This window comes from Emys orbicularis, chromosome 4 (assembly GCF_028017835.1).
Source record: "Emys orbicularis isolate rEmyOrb1 chromosome 4, rEmyOrb1.hap1, whole genome shotgun sequence".
NCBI classification, from domain to species: Eukaryota; Metazoa; Chordata; order Testudines; family Emydidae; genus Emys; species Emys orbicularis.
In genome coordinates this window covers 118540544-118555877 of record NC_088686.1, presented here as the reverse complement: position 1 = coordinate 118555877, position 15334 = coordinate 118540544, and the positions used below count along the sequence as shown (strand labels likewise).

Below are 15334 nucleotides of genomic sequence, written 5' to 3'. Positions count from 1 at the left end.
AGGAGGTGTACCATGTTGTTGTGAGCGCTTAGTGGGTCGAGCTGCCGTATGGCAGCCAGGAAGGAGTGAGTGCTGGGCAATCTCCTGCCCCCTGCTCTGCCCTCTCTGCAGCCCCACTACCCCCCAGCTTGTCGGGCTGTGAGGGGAAGGTTCCCAGTGGGCCTGGCACCACGGTGCTGCCCCCGCCCAGCACAGGCTGGAGGTCTTGGCACCCCCTGAGTGATGTCTCAGCCTGTCTGTGCTTCTCCCCTAGGTGTGGCTCCCACCCCGGGGTTTGCTGTAACCTCTAGTGTCATGGCGGCCGCAGCCCCAGTAACAATCTCACTGCTCATTGGCTGTCTACCCGTCTCGGTTCGTCCAATGGCAGAGCTGGTTGGTGGGGCGTTGGAAAAAGGAAGACGGGTTGTCTGGGCCCTTCCCCTTCCCTTTAGCCGCCGGGCCGCCGTAGCGTGTGCACGTCCCTAGGCCCAGCTCCCGTCCTACCGCCACTCGGTGAAGTAAGTGCGCGGACCCCCCCCCCCCCTCTAATGGGCGCGCCCGGAGCTCCTGCCCTTGCCGTGAGCGGGGCTGGGCCGAGACCATGCGGAACCGGGTGGGGGAGGAAGTAGCGATGGCGGCCATGTGCCCTGCCGCGCCGGGCCTGGGACGTTGGGGGGTTGGGGGAGCAGTGCTGGGACCGGAGCGGGGCGCCACTGGGACGGGGGGGCTACAGAGGGGGATTTCCCAGGGCCGGGGGGAGCACCCCAGTGAATGGGGGGGATGGGAACCTGGGCCAGGGAGCGTAGCAAAGTGGGGGGCGGCCTCCAGGGAGGGAGCCGGGCGGTCACTGGGGCGCCTCTGCCATCAGCATCGTGCTGATGCACCTGCCCCTCTACGCACAGCCCCTTGTAGCCCCCTGCCCGCACAGCTGGGGGAGCCCCTCTCCTGGGCTCGCTGAGCCCCTCCGAGGCACGGCCGCGCCTGCCAGGGACATGTCCAGCTGCCCCTCCGCCTACATTCAGTATTTTCAGCTTGCGATGGGCACTTACCCAGCGGGCTCTGTTCAAAAAGGTGCCGAGTTGCTACCTGCTCAAATTCTCTCCCCATATCCTATGATGTCGCTACTAATGGCAGGAAGTGTATGTATTAACTTTCGTAGTGGCTTTAGGTAAAAGCCATTTATTTTAGGACACTTAAAACCAACTGTCTTGACTAACAGCTTCTCTGAGGCCTTGTCTTCATGGGGGGTGGGGAGGGGACGTGTGTTCTTAACTGGAGGTAACATTCTAGGGAAGATGAGGTAATTTGTAGTTCTCATATAGCTTAGCAGTTAGACTAGGCTCCCCCAGAACTCGATCTACTAACTCATGAAAACTGCCTCATCTTCACTAGGATTTTATCTTGTTAGCTAACTCAAGCTAAGAACACACTTTTTTCTTTTTTGTAGCTAGGACAGGGCTCCAGAGAGCTGGGAAGAAGTGCCTGGCTTCTAAAATCTGTAACAGCCTCCATAATAAAGATTTTAATTCTCTTTCAGAATGCGTTACGTTGCAGCTTATCTTCTGGCTGTCCTAGGGGGCAACGAGTCCCCTGCTTCAAAGGACTTGAAGAAGATTCTCGACAGTGTAGGCATTGAGACGGATGATGAACGCCTGAACAAGGTGACAATGCAGTAACTGATAGTGTAATAACCAAATGGGAGCCACTTCTGTATTCACTTGGCTCTGAATCTTATCTTATTAATCCAAGGGATATTAAAAATATTTGTTTCTTTCCAAATATGGGTATGTATGTTGTTATGGTCTCAAGTGCCAATTGCCCAATAAAAAGTATTTGGGCGTAGCATTTCTGTAGATCTCAGGGCTCTCTTATTTACAAAAGTTCAGACTGAATAACCTCACTGGACAGAGCTAATACAAGTTGTTTCTAACTGATAGGTCTCTGTAATTAGAGAGACAAGTGGGTGATATCCTGGAGCTGACATGGCTACAACTACACTGCATACAACAGGGTCTACCTGATGGCTCTTATCAGAGGCTAGTAGTTGCCTGGTTAGTGGTCGCCAGTGGCAAAAAAAATCCCAGTGAGAGATAGTGTTCAGTTTGCGGTTATGCACGGTCTCAAAATAAATGGATATAATTCTAGTGGACGGTTACACTTTTCTCGCAAAAGGCAGAACATAAGAGTGGTCCCTCCAGCCCAATATCCTGTCTTTCGACAGTGGCCAATGCCAGGTGCCCCAGAGGGAATGAACAGAACAGTTAATCATCAAGTGATCCATCCCTGTTGCCCATTCCCAGTTTCTGGCAACATTATTGCATTACATTTATGAGGTGCCAAGTGTATACACAGCATTTTCCATAAAACATACAAGTCCTTGTCGCTGCTACAAGGGACATACGTCAGATATCAGGGGGTAGCCATGTTAGTCTATCCACAAAAACAATGAGGAGTCCGATGACACCTTAAAGACTTAATAGATTTATTTGGGCATAAGCTTTCGTGGGTAAAAAAAACCCACTTCAGATGCATGGAGTGAAAATTAGAGATGCAGGCATTATTATACTGACACATGAAGAGAAGGGAGTCAAATAGTCATACATAGAGTTTGAGGCCAGAAGAGACTACTATATCATCTAGTTGGACGTCCTGTATATCAGAGGCCACTAATACAAGCTGGCCACTCGCACACTAAACCTAACAACTGGAATTAGACCAAAGTATTACAGCCCTCAGGAGACAAACTATTGTGTGCCACAGGCAGAGCATAGGAGACACTGAGGTGGACCAATGTCTGAGACCCCTGCAATGGCATGGAAGTAAATGAGATATACCCAGATGATATATCTAGGAAAAAACAGACAAGATTCTGCAGGGTTAGTGTCAGGGAAGAGAGATTTAAATACTTCTCAAAGCGGTGGAGCTTTCATTCTTTGTGTGTGTTTTAAAGGGTGTTGAAAAGAAAACAATTGATGAAATTCTATAATATTTTTTTTCCAATAAGAAATCATCTTATTTGCAGACACTGTGTGTCAGATATTACAAGAGATGCATTAAGAGAGATGATATTGGGGAAACTAGGTTTTTCAGATGGATAGTTCTAATCTTCAGAAAGCCAACCAACAGAGTGGTTAGTTCTGTGCAACCAGAATCCATGCAGTACTAGGATATAGTTCTGCACTCTGAAATAGAGGTTCTTATTCTGTTGTGTGTTTCAGATTGACACTTTTTTTTATTATGGTTTCCAGGGCCTTCATAAACTCTTTCACTGATCATCCCTTTCCCACAATGTTACATTGGAATTTGTTCTTGTCATCATTGACTTATCTGTATTTGTTAACACTGACCGGATCTTACTCCAATATAACTCTAGAGGACTCTTCAAACACACCTTTCAGAGTAAATAAACACAAACATGACAATTCATATATTGCATGCTTCCCTTGAGCAGGAGATTAGTTGTTGAAAAATGTTGTTTAGATATGTTGCTATCGCTAAGCTGCAATGTACTTTTGACATTACAGTTCCTATCTTTAGAATCTTGCCTCCATTGTGTACACTGGTTTGTGACTCTCCATTATCCTGCACTGCTATCCAATAGCTGAAACACACCTGGAGAAGCTGCAGCACCCTTGACCTTTAATGCTTGTTTCTGAGATGGTAGCAGTTTGTTTTCCTGTTTAATCTTTCCCAGCCTGGACTCCAACTTTGATAGTAAAATTTTCCATTCCAGTGAAAAGCTGGAATGATCAGCTGGGCTTTAGCATATGTCAGAGTACTGAGGAACGCACAGCACTTTAGGATGCTGGTTCAGGATCCCGTGCTGCAGAGCATGCTTATGGAAGGGGGTACAGCATCAGTCTCATAAATGCCTAACAAACCATTGCAGAGGGTCTGTTTTGTGACTTGTAGAAGGCTTCTATATTCTTTATTGCTGTCAGCTTCCTGAATTCATTGTGAACTCACTGAAATGGATTTCATGAGGAGATGACTACAGAAAAGCACAGATGCTCCAGTGTGTCAGTCTTCAGTTTTCATCTCATGGCACACTTAGTGTTTGTTTTTATTTCCAACTGTGGACTTGTTTGGATTTCAGTGTCCTATAGAGTGGATTGTATTTATACTTCTTGGTTATTCTCCTAAAAAGAGATTGAAATATGTTGATTTGCTACTAAATATAGCTTTTATACTAAATTTGGTCCTGCTTTTTGCTAACTATGTGGACACACTATGTTTACATAAGCAGTTATATAGCTTAACTTGCATTTATTTTTACCTTTCATTATGTTAGAAAATGATGAATGACACTTAATTACTAGATTAATTTTTTACTTGTGGCTCTATTTGGATGGAAATTAAAATTCAGTTTTAAAAAAAAGCACAAACAGCACTTAATTTTTGATTAAATAAAACTATCTTGAATGTGCTTGATACCTAAGGAAGAAAGTTTATCAAAACATGTTTTGCAGTTAAAACTGATTTATTAAACATAGGAAATATTATCTATAGTTGTTGAATTGAACTGATTATTTCTGGTCACTGTGTCCTTATTTTTAGAACTACAAGATCTCATAATCACACTTAACTTTTATTCATTGATTGGAAGAAGAAAACAAGTTTTCCTGCTTCTTCAGCTCCCAATTGGTTTCTTAACTTTGAATGAACTAGTCATTGAACTGAACCAGGGGAATAAAGTGAAATGAAAAAAATATTCTCTGTAGAGAGGCTCCTGTCAAAATCTGGTTTAGCACTTCAACAAACTCTGGTTCCTGGTGCTTAACCAGTGCTTTTCCCCAGTTCAGTGGGTTGACTTTCTTTAAAACTTCAACAGCAAACATGTACTACTTTAATACTATTTTTGTAATTATTTTAATAGATCATAAGTTTAGGTCTTAACATAGGTATTAAATTTTAAATAAGTTATTTTAAAAAACCTTTATTCATTGTTTCTCCTGAGAAATAAGGCAAGACGGAATCTTACAAGCAGCTGGTTAGGTGGTATTGCACAGAAACCTGATTGAATAACACTTAAAACAGCTTATCAAACAATTTGTTTTAATACTTTGTAATTTCCATAGGTTATTGGTGAACTGAACGGAAAAAATATAGAGGATGTCATTGCTCAGGGTAAGTAAAATCTCATGGTGTTGGCATGGGGGTGACATTTATGATGATTGCCTCTCTAGTTCATTTACTAATTTAAAGATCCTTAAGGGCAGAGAATTACCAGATTTTGTTTTTTCCTCATTTTGTTTTTTCTTCATTAAATCAGACTTGCTTTAGAGGGCTCTCAATTAAGATACAAATTGGGATAAATCATATAATGGGTAGGGGTCCATCCTAATTCCTGCAGGTCAGTGCCAGTACCTGCTAGGTTTCGCTTGTGGACCAGATTAAATTGGAAAGTGCTCTTAAATATGAGTTTACAGTTAGTCTGCTCGTAACAAGAGTTTTCTGGACATGTTGCTAGGTGAGAGAATGAGCCAGACTTTAGCATTCTAAATTGTAGTTCTTGGTTTACCCAATTGTGTTCTTGAACTTTCTTTTGCAGAGAAGTCACTTCATGAACTAAACACTTCATTCACAAGCCTTCTGTTCTTTATTTCAGGGAGACCTAGAAATGATAAATCTTATTAAGAGAGAACACTGAAGTGAAAAATCACATTTTATTTTCAGTGCAAAATTAATAAATATACATTTAGAAAGGCACAACAATTTGAATGTTCCACTTGTGGAATATTTTGCTCTGACCAAATACATTGTTTTTAGATAGCCCAAAGCTCTCTAATGATTTAATCCCCATTCCTTCAAACACTTAAGCAGATATTTTTGTAACTTTACTCACATGCCTAAGTGCTCACAGGATCAGGCATTAATGATTATCAGTAAGTACAGCAGCTATTAGATACTTCTGTGAATGTTGTATAAAGACCTGAGAGAGCCATTATGCATGCAGAGACTTAAAATGATTCAGTTGTCTGCTGATGGAATAATTTTATTTTAGAAATACAGTAGAATCTCAGAGTTACGAATTGACCAGTCAACCACACACCTCATTTGGAATCAGAAGTACATAATCAGGCAGCAGCAGAGACCCAATAAAAAACAAAGAAACAAAAAAATATATAGTACAGTACTGTGTTAAACGTAAACTATTTAAAAAAAAGGGAAAGCAGAATCTTTCTTCTGCATAGAAGATGTATTAAGTCAGTGTTCAGTTGTAAACTTTTGAAAGAAGAACCATAATGTTTTGTTCAGTGTTATGAACATTTCATAGTTACGAACAGCCTCCATTCCCGAGATGTTGGTAACTGAGGTTCTACTGTATGTGGCTTCCTAAAATATCTGACATGATTATAAAACATGTTTATTTTGCAAGTTATAGGAATCTGAAATTCTAAGGAATTATTTAGAAATTGATTCTTAGAAATGGAATACAAGCAAAAAGACTTGAAAACTTTGAAAGCAGAGGGAATCTCAGTATTCACAAGGGAAAAGGCGGAGAGCTAACTTTCCAGAAATTGGAGACATTAAGCAGTAGTGAGTTCACTAATCTCAAAGGTCCCCATCTGTAATGTAATTCCTACTGTGTTGGAGGGGCCTGGTTATTACACAGTACTCCTTGGAACAGCTAAAATGTTGTTTGGTCTTCTTCTATACATGGGAAGCTAATCATATTCCCAAACAGTGCTGCATTCCTGCAAAGTCCAAGGTTGTAGCACATTGTAGACAATATAGACTAGACAGGACCTAGCAGAGGTCATATTGGAAATGCTCTTCTCGAAGGATACCTTTTTCTTTCTTCGGTAAAGTTTGCTTGCTGTTGATGTCTTACTTTTTAATATGGATTTAGAGAGCTTTGGGGGATTTTGTAGGCAAAAAAATTCTGCCCAAAACTATTGTCAACACCAGGTTGATTTTTTTTTTTTTTTTTTTTTTTTGGTAGGCTAGCTGCCCAGTGTTTCAGTCTTAAACTCTGGAATCTTGTTGTAGAATGTGCTGTATTTTAAACAAACAAAAATACCCGGCACCTTGTTCCTTGCAAGTGGCTAGTGTGGGTTAATTTGTCAGAGGCTAGCCTGTAATCACATCCCTTATGTATTTTTATATATTTTTCTCATTCATTTCATCCTATCATAGAGGTGTCCATATACCATATTGACTAGGTGCCATCTTACTACATAACTTTGGTTCTGCACGTTGCAGTATTTGCAGGGCCAGGTCTACTCTGAGTGCTTAATTACTATTCCCCACCCTTTTGTTCCTTACAGGTAACGGCAAACTTGCCAGCATGCCAGTTGGTGGAGCTGTAGCAGTCTCAGCTGGACCAGGTTCTGCTGCTCCTGCTGCTGCACCTGCTGCTGGTGAGTATACATTAAAATCTTAGTGCCTTAATTCCCATCATGTAAATTTAGGAAGCTTTTCCTTCTTTTATTGTAGTTTGGCTTCTTGTCCTGAGATTGAAATATTAACTGACATAGTTTAGCGCTGAAGACAATCTCTGCACTGTACCTGGGAATGAACTGTTAAAGTAGTGTACATAGAAGGCGGTTAGTTAAAACCAGCCAACCAGTAAGAGTTATACACAGTTGCTTGCTCCTCACCTTCATTAATTTGTTCTGGTTTAAGTCTATAGAGCCAAAATGGACCCTCAGGTATGTGTATGCAACTCCTGTGGATGTAACTGAGAGTTGTGCATGTCTCTGAAGGCAAAATTTGGCACTTAATCTTTAAACGTATAGGTTAAAAAGAAACTGAATCCGTTAGCACCGCACAGAGTAGATATGGAGACTGAAACTTCAAGGGGTGACTTGTGTCCATTTAATTGGAAGATACGCTTCCATGAAGAGAGCGTGTTTTGGGATCTCCTCACACCTGCAATGTCCAAAATGTACTGTAAATATTCCCAGATGAGTAAACACTGTTTAAATCTTTTCTCTCTGCAGCTGAGGAGAAGAAAGAAGAGAAGAAGGAGGAGTCTGAGGAATCTGACGATGACATGGGATTTGGCCTATTTGACTAAACTTTTGCTACAGAAGCTAATAAAACACTTTGTTTAAAATGGATGTTGCGGTGTTTTGTTATAATAACCCTAATGCCCCTGGAGTTTTCTCTCTTGTCTAACAGTGATCTGGATTTGGGCTTTGTTTAAAGGGAAAAAAAATCTTATGTAGCCTCGTTGATTCTGCATGTAGGTGAAGCCAATTACATTTATGCTCCTATATCACTTAGACACCTTTGAAACCCCACCCTGAGGCACCTAAACATGCACTTGATGCTAAATCATGTTGTGAAACCCAATGGGCAGAAAATCAGAATTAGCTTGTAAATTCTACTGCATCACTTCAAAGCTAATTCTCCTAAATGAGTATATTATGTAAATGACCAAAATGGCACTGATTTCTTTGCCGATTTAGATCTTATTCCAAAACTTTCCTATTGCATTCCTTTCCACCTGCATATTGCCTACAATTCTGTCAGTAACACATTCTGTAGGGATTTCACTTCCATCTCCAACAGATCTCTAAAAGCAATGCATACCTCAACTTCATCAAATGTGCAAACAAAATCTAAAATCACTTCATAGCTTTGATATCAATTACATTAGCAGTTCTCAAAGTGTGGGTTGTGACCCCACTTTAATGGGATTATCAGGGCTGGGGTTAGATTTGCTGGGGCCCAGGGCTTAGGCTTTGGTCCCCTCTCCAGGGGACGTGTAGTAATTGTTGTTGTCAGAAATGGATTGCGGAGCAATGAAGTTTAAGAACCTCTGACCACAGATTGACTTGCATTCCATGTGTTTGGGACGTTATTGTGGCTAACACTGCTGAAGTGATGTATAGTCTTATGTTGTCTTGTCTACATACGGGTATAGCTGAGATGTACAACTTGTATACTTAAAATGCTACAACCCGTCCACTAGAGGATGCAATTCTAGATTGGTATAAAGATTCTTATACCAGTAGAGCTTATTCCTGTATGGGAAGGGGAGTAAGTTCAGTGTAAGATGCCTTTACAGCTGTATAACTGCATCCACATTAGGGATTATATATAATTTTCAGTAAAATATACCTCTAACCAACATAGTTATACTGCTAGAAAATCTGTGTGTAGACCAGGCTCAAATATGAAAGGCAGTGTTTGGGGGTGGGGGGGCTGGGGGGATAGGATTGTGTTTTGTCAAGTTACGGTACCATTTTCAAAAGGTCTTTAGTAACTTGGGCACTGAAGTGCCACTGACAGTCACTAGTATTTAGGTGCCTAACTTGCTTAGTCACTCTTGAAAATCTTACCATTAGAGACCCAGGTTTCATGCATGCAGCGTTCTTGCATAGGCTCTGTGCTAACTTATTTTAAACGGGGAATTCAACAGCTCTTCCTTGACTGCCTTCTAGGTTACAGTTCATGAGCTTGGCCAATATTAAGGGTAGTTTAAATTGCATGGAAATTTAAACAGGTGAGTTTTGAAATGACTTCCTCTTTCCCAGCTCAAAGACCTTTCCTCTAGGTTCCCTGTCTGACTCATTTAAAGTAGGTTGGTTCTGCTTTGCATCTCTTTTCTGTTAAGGCTAAAACGTTATAAAATACTCTATAAACTGCTCAATTATCAGTTATAAATAGATAATCAGCATAAGATGACCAATATTGTGGTCAACGGACAGGCCCCCAGAGTGTTGGGTTTTTTATAAAACGATACAAAGAAAAGAGTGAAAATTTGCCAAAAAGGAGGTATTTTTTAACTTTATTCTCTCCATTTTTCATCAGCTCTCCATGAGAAGATAAAGCAGTGCTCACAGATAACTGACTTTGGTTTTTGCCATTTCAATGAGGTTTGTACAAAATAAAGGTTTTAAGGTTGCATCTGAGATTTCAGTTCACCAGGAACTTAACTATGCTACAGTTCCAATGTAATAAATAGCCAGTTTTTCCAGGGCCTGCAATGGTGTCAAGGCAAGATGTGTCCATAACAAGTGAACCCGGCATCAGTTTCTGGATAGATTTAAGATGCATAGCACACTGATCATGTTATAGTGGTTGCACAAGAGAGGATGAAAGCACAGTTGACGGTTGCAAATGTCTATGAAAGAAACAGGCACAGCCTCTTGCTTGTATGTAATTGAAAAAAGCTGATTGTGGCTGTAGCCTCTACCTGACTTTCTAATAGCAGCTGGAAGGCCAGCCAGTCTCCTAGGTTGCTCACTTGCCCCACAAATGCTAGGCTAGCGGCTAGCCCCTTCCTCAGTCAAAGGAGGTGATATTATCTCTGCCATCTCTTCCACTTGTTCCCCTACAATCAGTATCCTCTCCATGTTCTTTGAACCAATGGTAAGCCAGCTCGTTCTCATCCAAACAGCAGCTGAGGCACTTGACCCTTCTGGTTGGTCGGAAAATAAAAGCTGGGCCCCCTCAGCATAGCGAAGGCACAGCAATCTCCACCTCCTCACCAACCCTTGTAACTGCCCCATAGCTCTCTAAAGAGGACAGGTGACAAGATGGAACCCTGTAGCACTCCCTGGGAGGGCCCCACCAGTAGCCTTTGAGAGCCCTTACTTATACAAGAATGGTCCCACCCCAAAGCAACCCCATTCACTCCTGGTACAGCCCCCAACTGAGTCCACATAACACCTTATGCTCAACAGTATCAAAGGCAGCTGGCAGTTCTAAGAATGTCAGGGTGGAGATGCAATCTTGGCCCATTGCCAGGAAATTATCTCCTGATGTAACAAGAGTTGGTCTGTCACATGCCCCCAAATTAACAAGTGTCCAAATGTACTGCGGCCACCTGATTGTCACCATTTGTTCAATAATTGTAACCGGAAAAGGCAGCTGAGATACAGGCTGATAACTGGCATAGCCAAGTCTCAATGGCTCCTAGTCTAGCACTTGGCATGAGCTGTGCTCTGCACAAGAGGCCTAACTACTCCAAATGTCCTTCTCCCATTCTTCACCTGTCCTTCCACGCTGTTCTTTAGGCCTGGAGCTATCAACCCAACCTGAGGTGTTGGCCACCTACCATCTACTCCAAAACCCTCCTGAAAATGCACCATTTCTGCTAAACCTTATGCAACTAATCTGCCCTGGAAAGCATAGTCTCAGGTTTGTGTGTTTAAAAACCAACTGACTACATCACACCACTTTGTGATAAATATATAATCAGATCACTTGGTGCTCTGTTTGTCTGCAGCATGTGGCTAGCCTATGGTAAACCCCTGGGTGCAGAGACCACTTCTGTGTTCTGAACATACCAGCACTTGTTAAATACTGCATTGGTGGAGTTCCCAGAATACCCTCAAGGTGGCAATACACTTTACATAACATTCCATGAAGCTTACAGAGGGAGGGGGACTTAAGTATTTTTAAGCAATTAGGTATGCAGGAAGTTTGTATGCCTGTTTCACAATTCAATAGCAGACCATCTAGTCTGTCTTGTGAAATGATAAAAGTTTACTCCAATCAAGGAAGCAAAGTATTTTCATCTATTCTCCCCAACTCCCAGTCTTTCCAGTTGCCACTGAACTGGTTTATAATCAGAGTGCTATATCTAGAAATCTCCATCAGCTTCCTCTAACGCACTGGGTCAAATTAATCATAGTTCTAACTCCATTGACTTCAGCAGGTGTCTACCACTGAGCAATTTGGCCCATTGCTTTGTCTCTATAGATGCTATTCTGTATTTTCAGTTGTAGCTTCCTTCTTCACAGTTATAATGCTTGCATGAATCATCGTAAAAGGTGCTTTAAAAGATAAGGACAAGGGCTTGTTTCTACTGAAACCACAGGTAAGGCCCAGAAAGTTGTGGTATATTGTATACTCTACACTTCTATCCCGATATAACGCGACCCGATATAACAGGAATTCGGATATAATGCGGTAAAGTAGTGCTCTGGGGGGGCATGGCCGCACACTCCGGAGGATCAAAGCAAGTTTGATATAATGCGGTTTCACCTATATCGCGGTAAGATTTTTTGGCTCTCAAGGACAGCGTTATATCGGGATAGAGGTGTATAATCCTCTAAAGATATCCCTTTCTCTTTATGTATCCCAATGTCAGGAACAGGGCTCACTTTGGCGCATCCTATGGCACAAGCTCTGTTCCAAAGGTAGTGACGTCAGCAATATTGGGAAAGGAAGGAGAACCAAATCTTTATCCTGGAGGTTATGGTAGTAACTGATTACCATAAAATACCTAGCAAGGGAGAGTGCTCTGCTAATAAGGTTGGTGGTGAGAGATGGAAACTTTCATCTCTGGGATATTAGTTCTACTCCAGCTCAGCACTGACGGAAAATCATTTCTTGCGAGCACCTCAGAGCAGGAAGCGTGACGTCTTCTCTATTTGGAAACTACCAGATATATCCCAGGTGCTAATGGAAATAGTAATTAAGTGATGGCTTCGTGGTGGCATCTGTCAAGTCAATTAGTATTCTCCATTGAGTCACTGAGGGTAGGTCTACACTGCACCTGGGAGCAAGCCTCCCAGCTCAGGTGAACAGACTCAAGTTAGCATGCTAAAAATAGCAATGTGGAGCCTGGGGCTGGGGTGGAGACTGGTTAGCTACAGAAGCTCAGAGATAGGGTGTGGGGTGGGCTTAAGAGTCCGAGCTGCTGCCTGAGCCACAACATCCACACTTCTACTTTTAGCACCGTAGCTTGAGCCCATCTTGCGTGAGTCTGACTCCCCAGACTATTGCTCCAGCCTACACTTATCTGCATTAAATTTGGGTTTGTTTTTTAAAGGAAAAAGTAGTTGTAAGAACAAATATTGCCGTACTATGAAAGCAAAGACTCTGTCCTGGCATAGACTAGTAAAGCAGAGCTGTGTTACGAAGGTCTAATACACAGTCACAATGCACAAAGGCAATCCTAAAATAGGGAGAAAGTCAACTGGAGTCTTTCCCTCAGCTTTAATGAGAGTTGGATCAGGCCCTGGATTGCCTAAAGGAACATTGTGTAGTCAAGCTGTAACATATGAATGTCATAAAAAAGAGAGGCCGACGTTGTTTGTGTATGTGCTGTACCATAATAATAGCATCATGTTAATTGTATGTAACCCACATGACTAACAAGAATGTAATGAAAAGGTTGCAGAAAAAGATTTCTCACTGCATACCGAGCATTCAATGGGCATGAATGAATATGCAGTTTTTTATGGGAATCCAACATGTCAGAAAGGCAATGGTGTAAAGCCTGCTGACACAACACATTTGAGGGTCACACAGATTTCCCTGCCACTGGTTGCTTACTGAAAAATCACTGGCTTTGGGGATTATCACCTGGGAGAAAAACATCATCATTATTTTGTTTGCCAACATTTTCTTACCAGCTAAAGAATCCAAGAAGTGTTCAGCAAGAAATTTCCATTTACACTGTTTATTGCAACAATCATAACAATGTTGTGCTATTTTGCCGGCAGCCCAGGGGTTCCCTGGCTCAGCACGCCGCTGGGGCTTGGGTGCGGGGCCCTCTTAGGGGCGGGGCCCAATTCAGGGGAATTGGTTGAATTGGCCTAAAGCCGGCCCTGGGCCAGAGGATAGGTGCCAGTCTCCCGGCCCCAGCCCACCCCTCGACCTGCCATGGGGGGGGGAGAGGGACCTATCGCACGGCCCCAGTCCCGGAGCTGCTGCAGCGGGGAGAGGTGCCTCTCCCTTCCCAGCCCAGATGCTGCTGTGGAGAGAGAGCTGGGGGGAATCCTTACTCCCTGCCATAGCCCCGGGGCAGCCTGTACCCCAAACCCCTCATCCCTGGCCCCACCCCGGAGCCCTCACACACACCCCATCCCAACCCCAACCCTGCCCCAGCCCTGAGCCCCTCATCTCCAACCCCACCCCAGAGCCCGCACCCACAGCTGGAGCCCTCACACCCCTGCACCTCAACCCACTGTCCCAGCCCTGAGTCCCCTCCCACACTCCAAACCCCTTGGCCCCACCCCTACCACATGAATTTTGTTATGTGCACCAATATGAAGGTGCTATGTCACACATCTCCTCCATATTGGTGCACATAACAAAATTCATTCTGCACATGTAGGAAAAATTAGAGGGAACACTGGTGGCCTGCCCTAATGAAAACTACACTGAGTCAAGTATCTTCTTCTGGAGAATGGCTTATTTACACAGGTACTTCTCTCCAGCATAGACCTTCTCAGTCTCAGCTATCCCTTGTATTCCTTCTTGCAGTGTTAATCTTTCCCAAGTCCTCACGTGCTCGAGGTTACTCCCACATTCCTTATACTCATGTACAGTTACAGGCTTACTGCACCAGTGAGCCATTGAGATTGTCCTCTAATAGACTGGAAATGTCTGCCTGAAAACCACACCTTGTTAGAATAAACAGTGCCTGAGAAAATTTTCAATTGTATGTATAGCATAACATGTTCTGCAGTGATTTTTGCAAGTTTAACTTTGGGAGCTGAGAAGAGAGTGAAAACTAACTGCCTTGAGTGATATTGGTACTAAAACTTTTCCCCTCCATTTTACTCTAGAGCTTCCAGATGATGTCAGGGAGCGATGGGAGACCTTCTGTACAAACTCCTTAGGAGAAACTAACAAAAGGAACACAGTGGATCTAGTAGGTTTTGTAAGATGAAGTTTGAAAAGTTACTGCGGTTATAAGGGCATCCTTTTCCCTTCCCATGTGTCAGGGATACAGTTGCACTGCAGCCTTTTCAGCCATCATGCTTCTCAGACAGAATGTCAGCAAACCTCTCCAGTAGCTGCACTGTGGAATTGGCACCTCCCTGTTTCCTTTGCAAATATGGCTGCCTTATTGGCAATTTAATATGGTTTTGCAGGGGGGTTTGGAGTTTGGCTCATATTGTATTGCACCTCACTCTTAAAGTACAACCCAACAGGAAGATGTCACTTTGGGGTCTTTGCAAGTCCAAAACTGCTTGAAGAATTGAGACTAAAATTGCTGAAGCTGGGGTTTTTCATATGCAGTATGTAAGCAAGCCTACATACAGTTAAAGTGAAACTGCTTCCTGCATCATTGAATGATGCACACAAATACCTACCTCACTTTTAATGAAGAAATATAATTTTGCCTTGATTAGAGTCCTGTCATGACTATTCTGTTCTGCACTGAGTGATTCAGAGATTACATTGGCCTTTTAAAGGCTAAACACATCTAATTGTGAGGTGCAGAAATAGTCTTAAACAGAGGCAGCATTTTCTGTTTGTTATATTTAAAGTCAAAGTGTCAGTGTAACAGCAGTCAGGTCCCTCAATTCAAAATAGGACAAACTTGATTTTTTTTTTTTTTAAACTGAGGTAGTTGCCTACTTGGGCCTCATTATAACACTGATTTTGTTGTTGTTTTTTTTTTAATTTCTCCAAGAATCACTGGTTTATTTGTGGG

General features: G+C 42.7%; 1 protein-coding gene, 1 non-coding gene and 1 pseudogene across 3 annotated transcripts; all 3 read left to right on the top strand.

The window, feature by feature from the left end:
* Positions 1–388: 388 nt before the first annotated feature.
* On the top strand, positions 389–8043 carry LOC135877984 (large ribosomal subunit protein P2). 2 transcript variants are annotated; one of them, XM_065403502.1, is made up of 5 exons: positions 389–497; positions 1517–1640; positions 5058–5106; positions 7251–7343; positions 7926–8043. In XM_065403502.1, the coding sequence occupies exons 2-5, from the start codon at positions 1518–1520 to the stop codon at positions 8000–8002; spliced, it is 342 nt and encodes a 113-aa protein (XP_065259574.1). In that variant the 5' UTR covers positions 389–497; position 1517; the 3' UTR covers positions 8003–8043. The 2 variants fall into 2 exon arrangements, with proteins under 2 accessions (XP_065259574.1, XP_065259575.1); XM_065403503.1 differs by having other exon boundaries at positions 391–557.
* LOC135878811 (small nucleolar RNA SNORA52) lies at positions 5311–5443 on the top strand. The gene has a single exon (XR_010561418.1). It is a non-coding gene; the product is annotated as a small nucleolar RNA SNORA52 (small nucleolar RNA).
* A 3870-nt stretch (positions 8044–11913) lies between the features above and the next one.
* Positions 11914–15334, top strand: part of LOC135877800 (serine/threonine-protein phosphatase 6 regulatory subunit 3-like) — a 37467-nt pseudogene continuing 34046 nt past the window's right edge.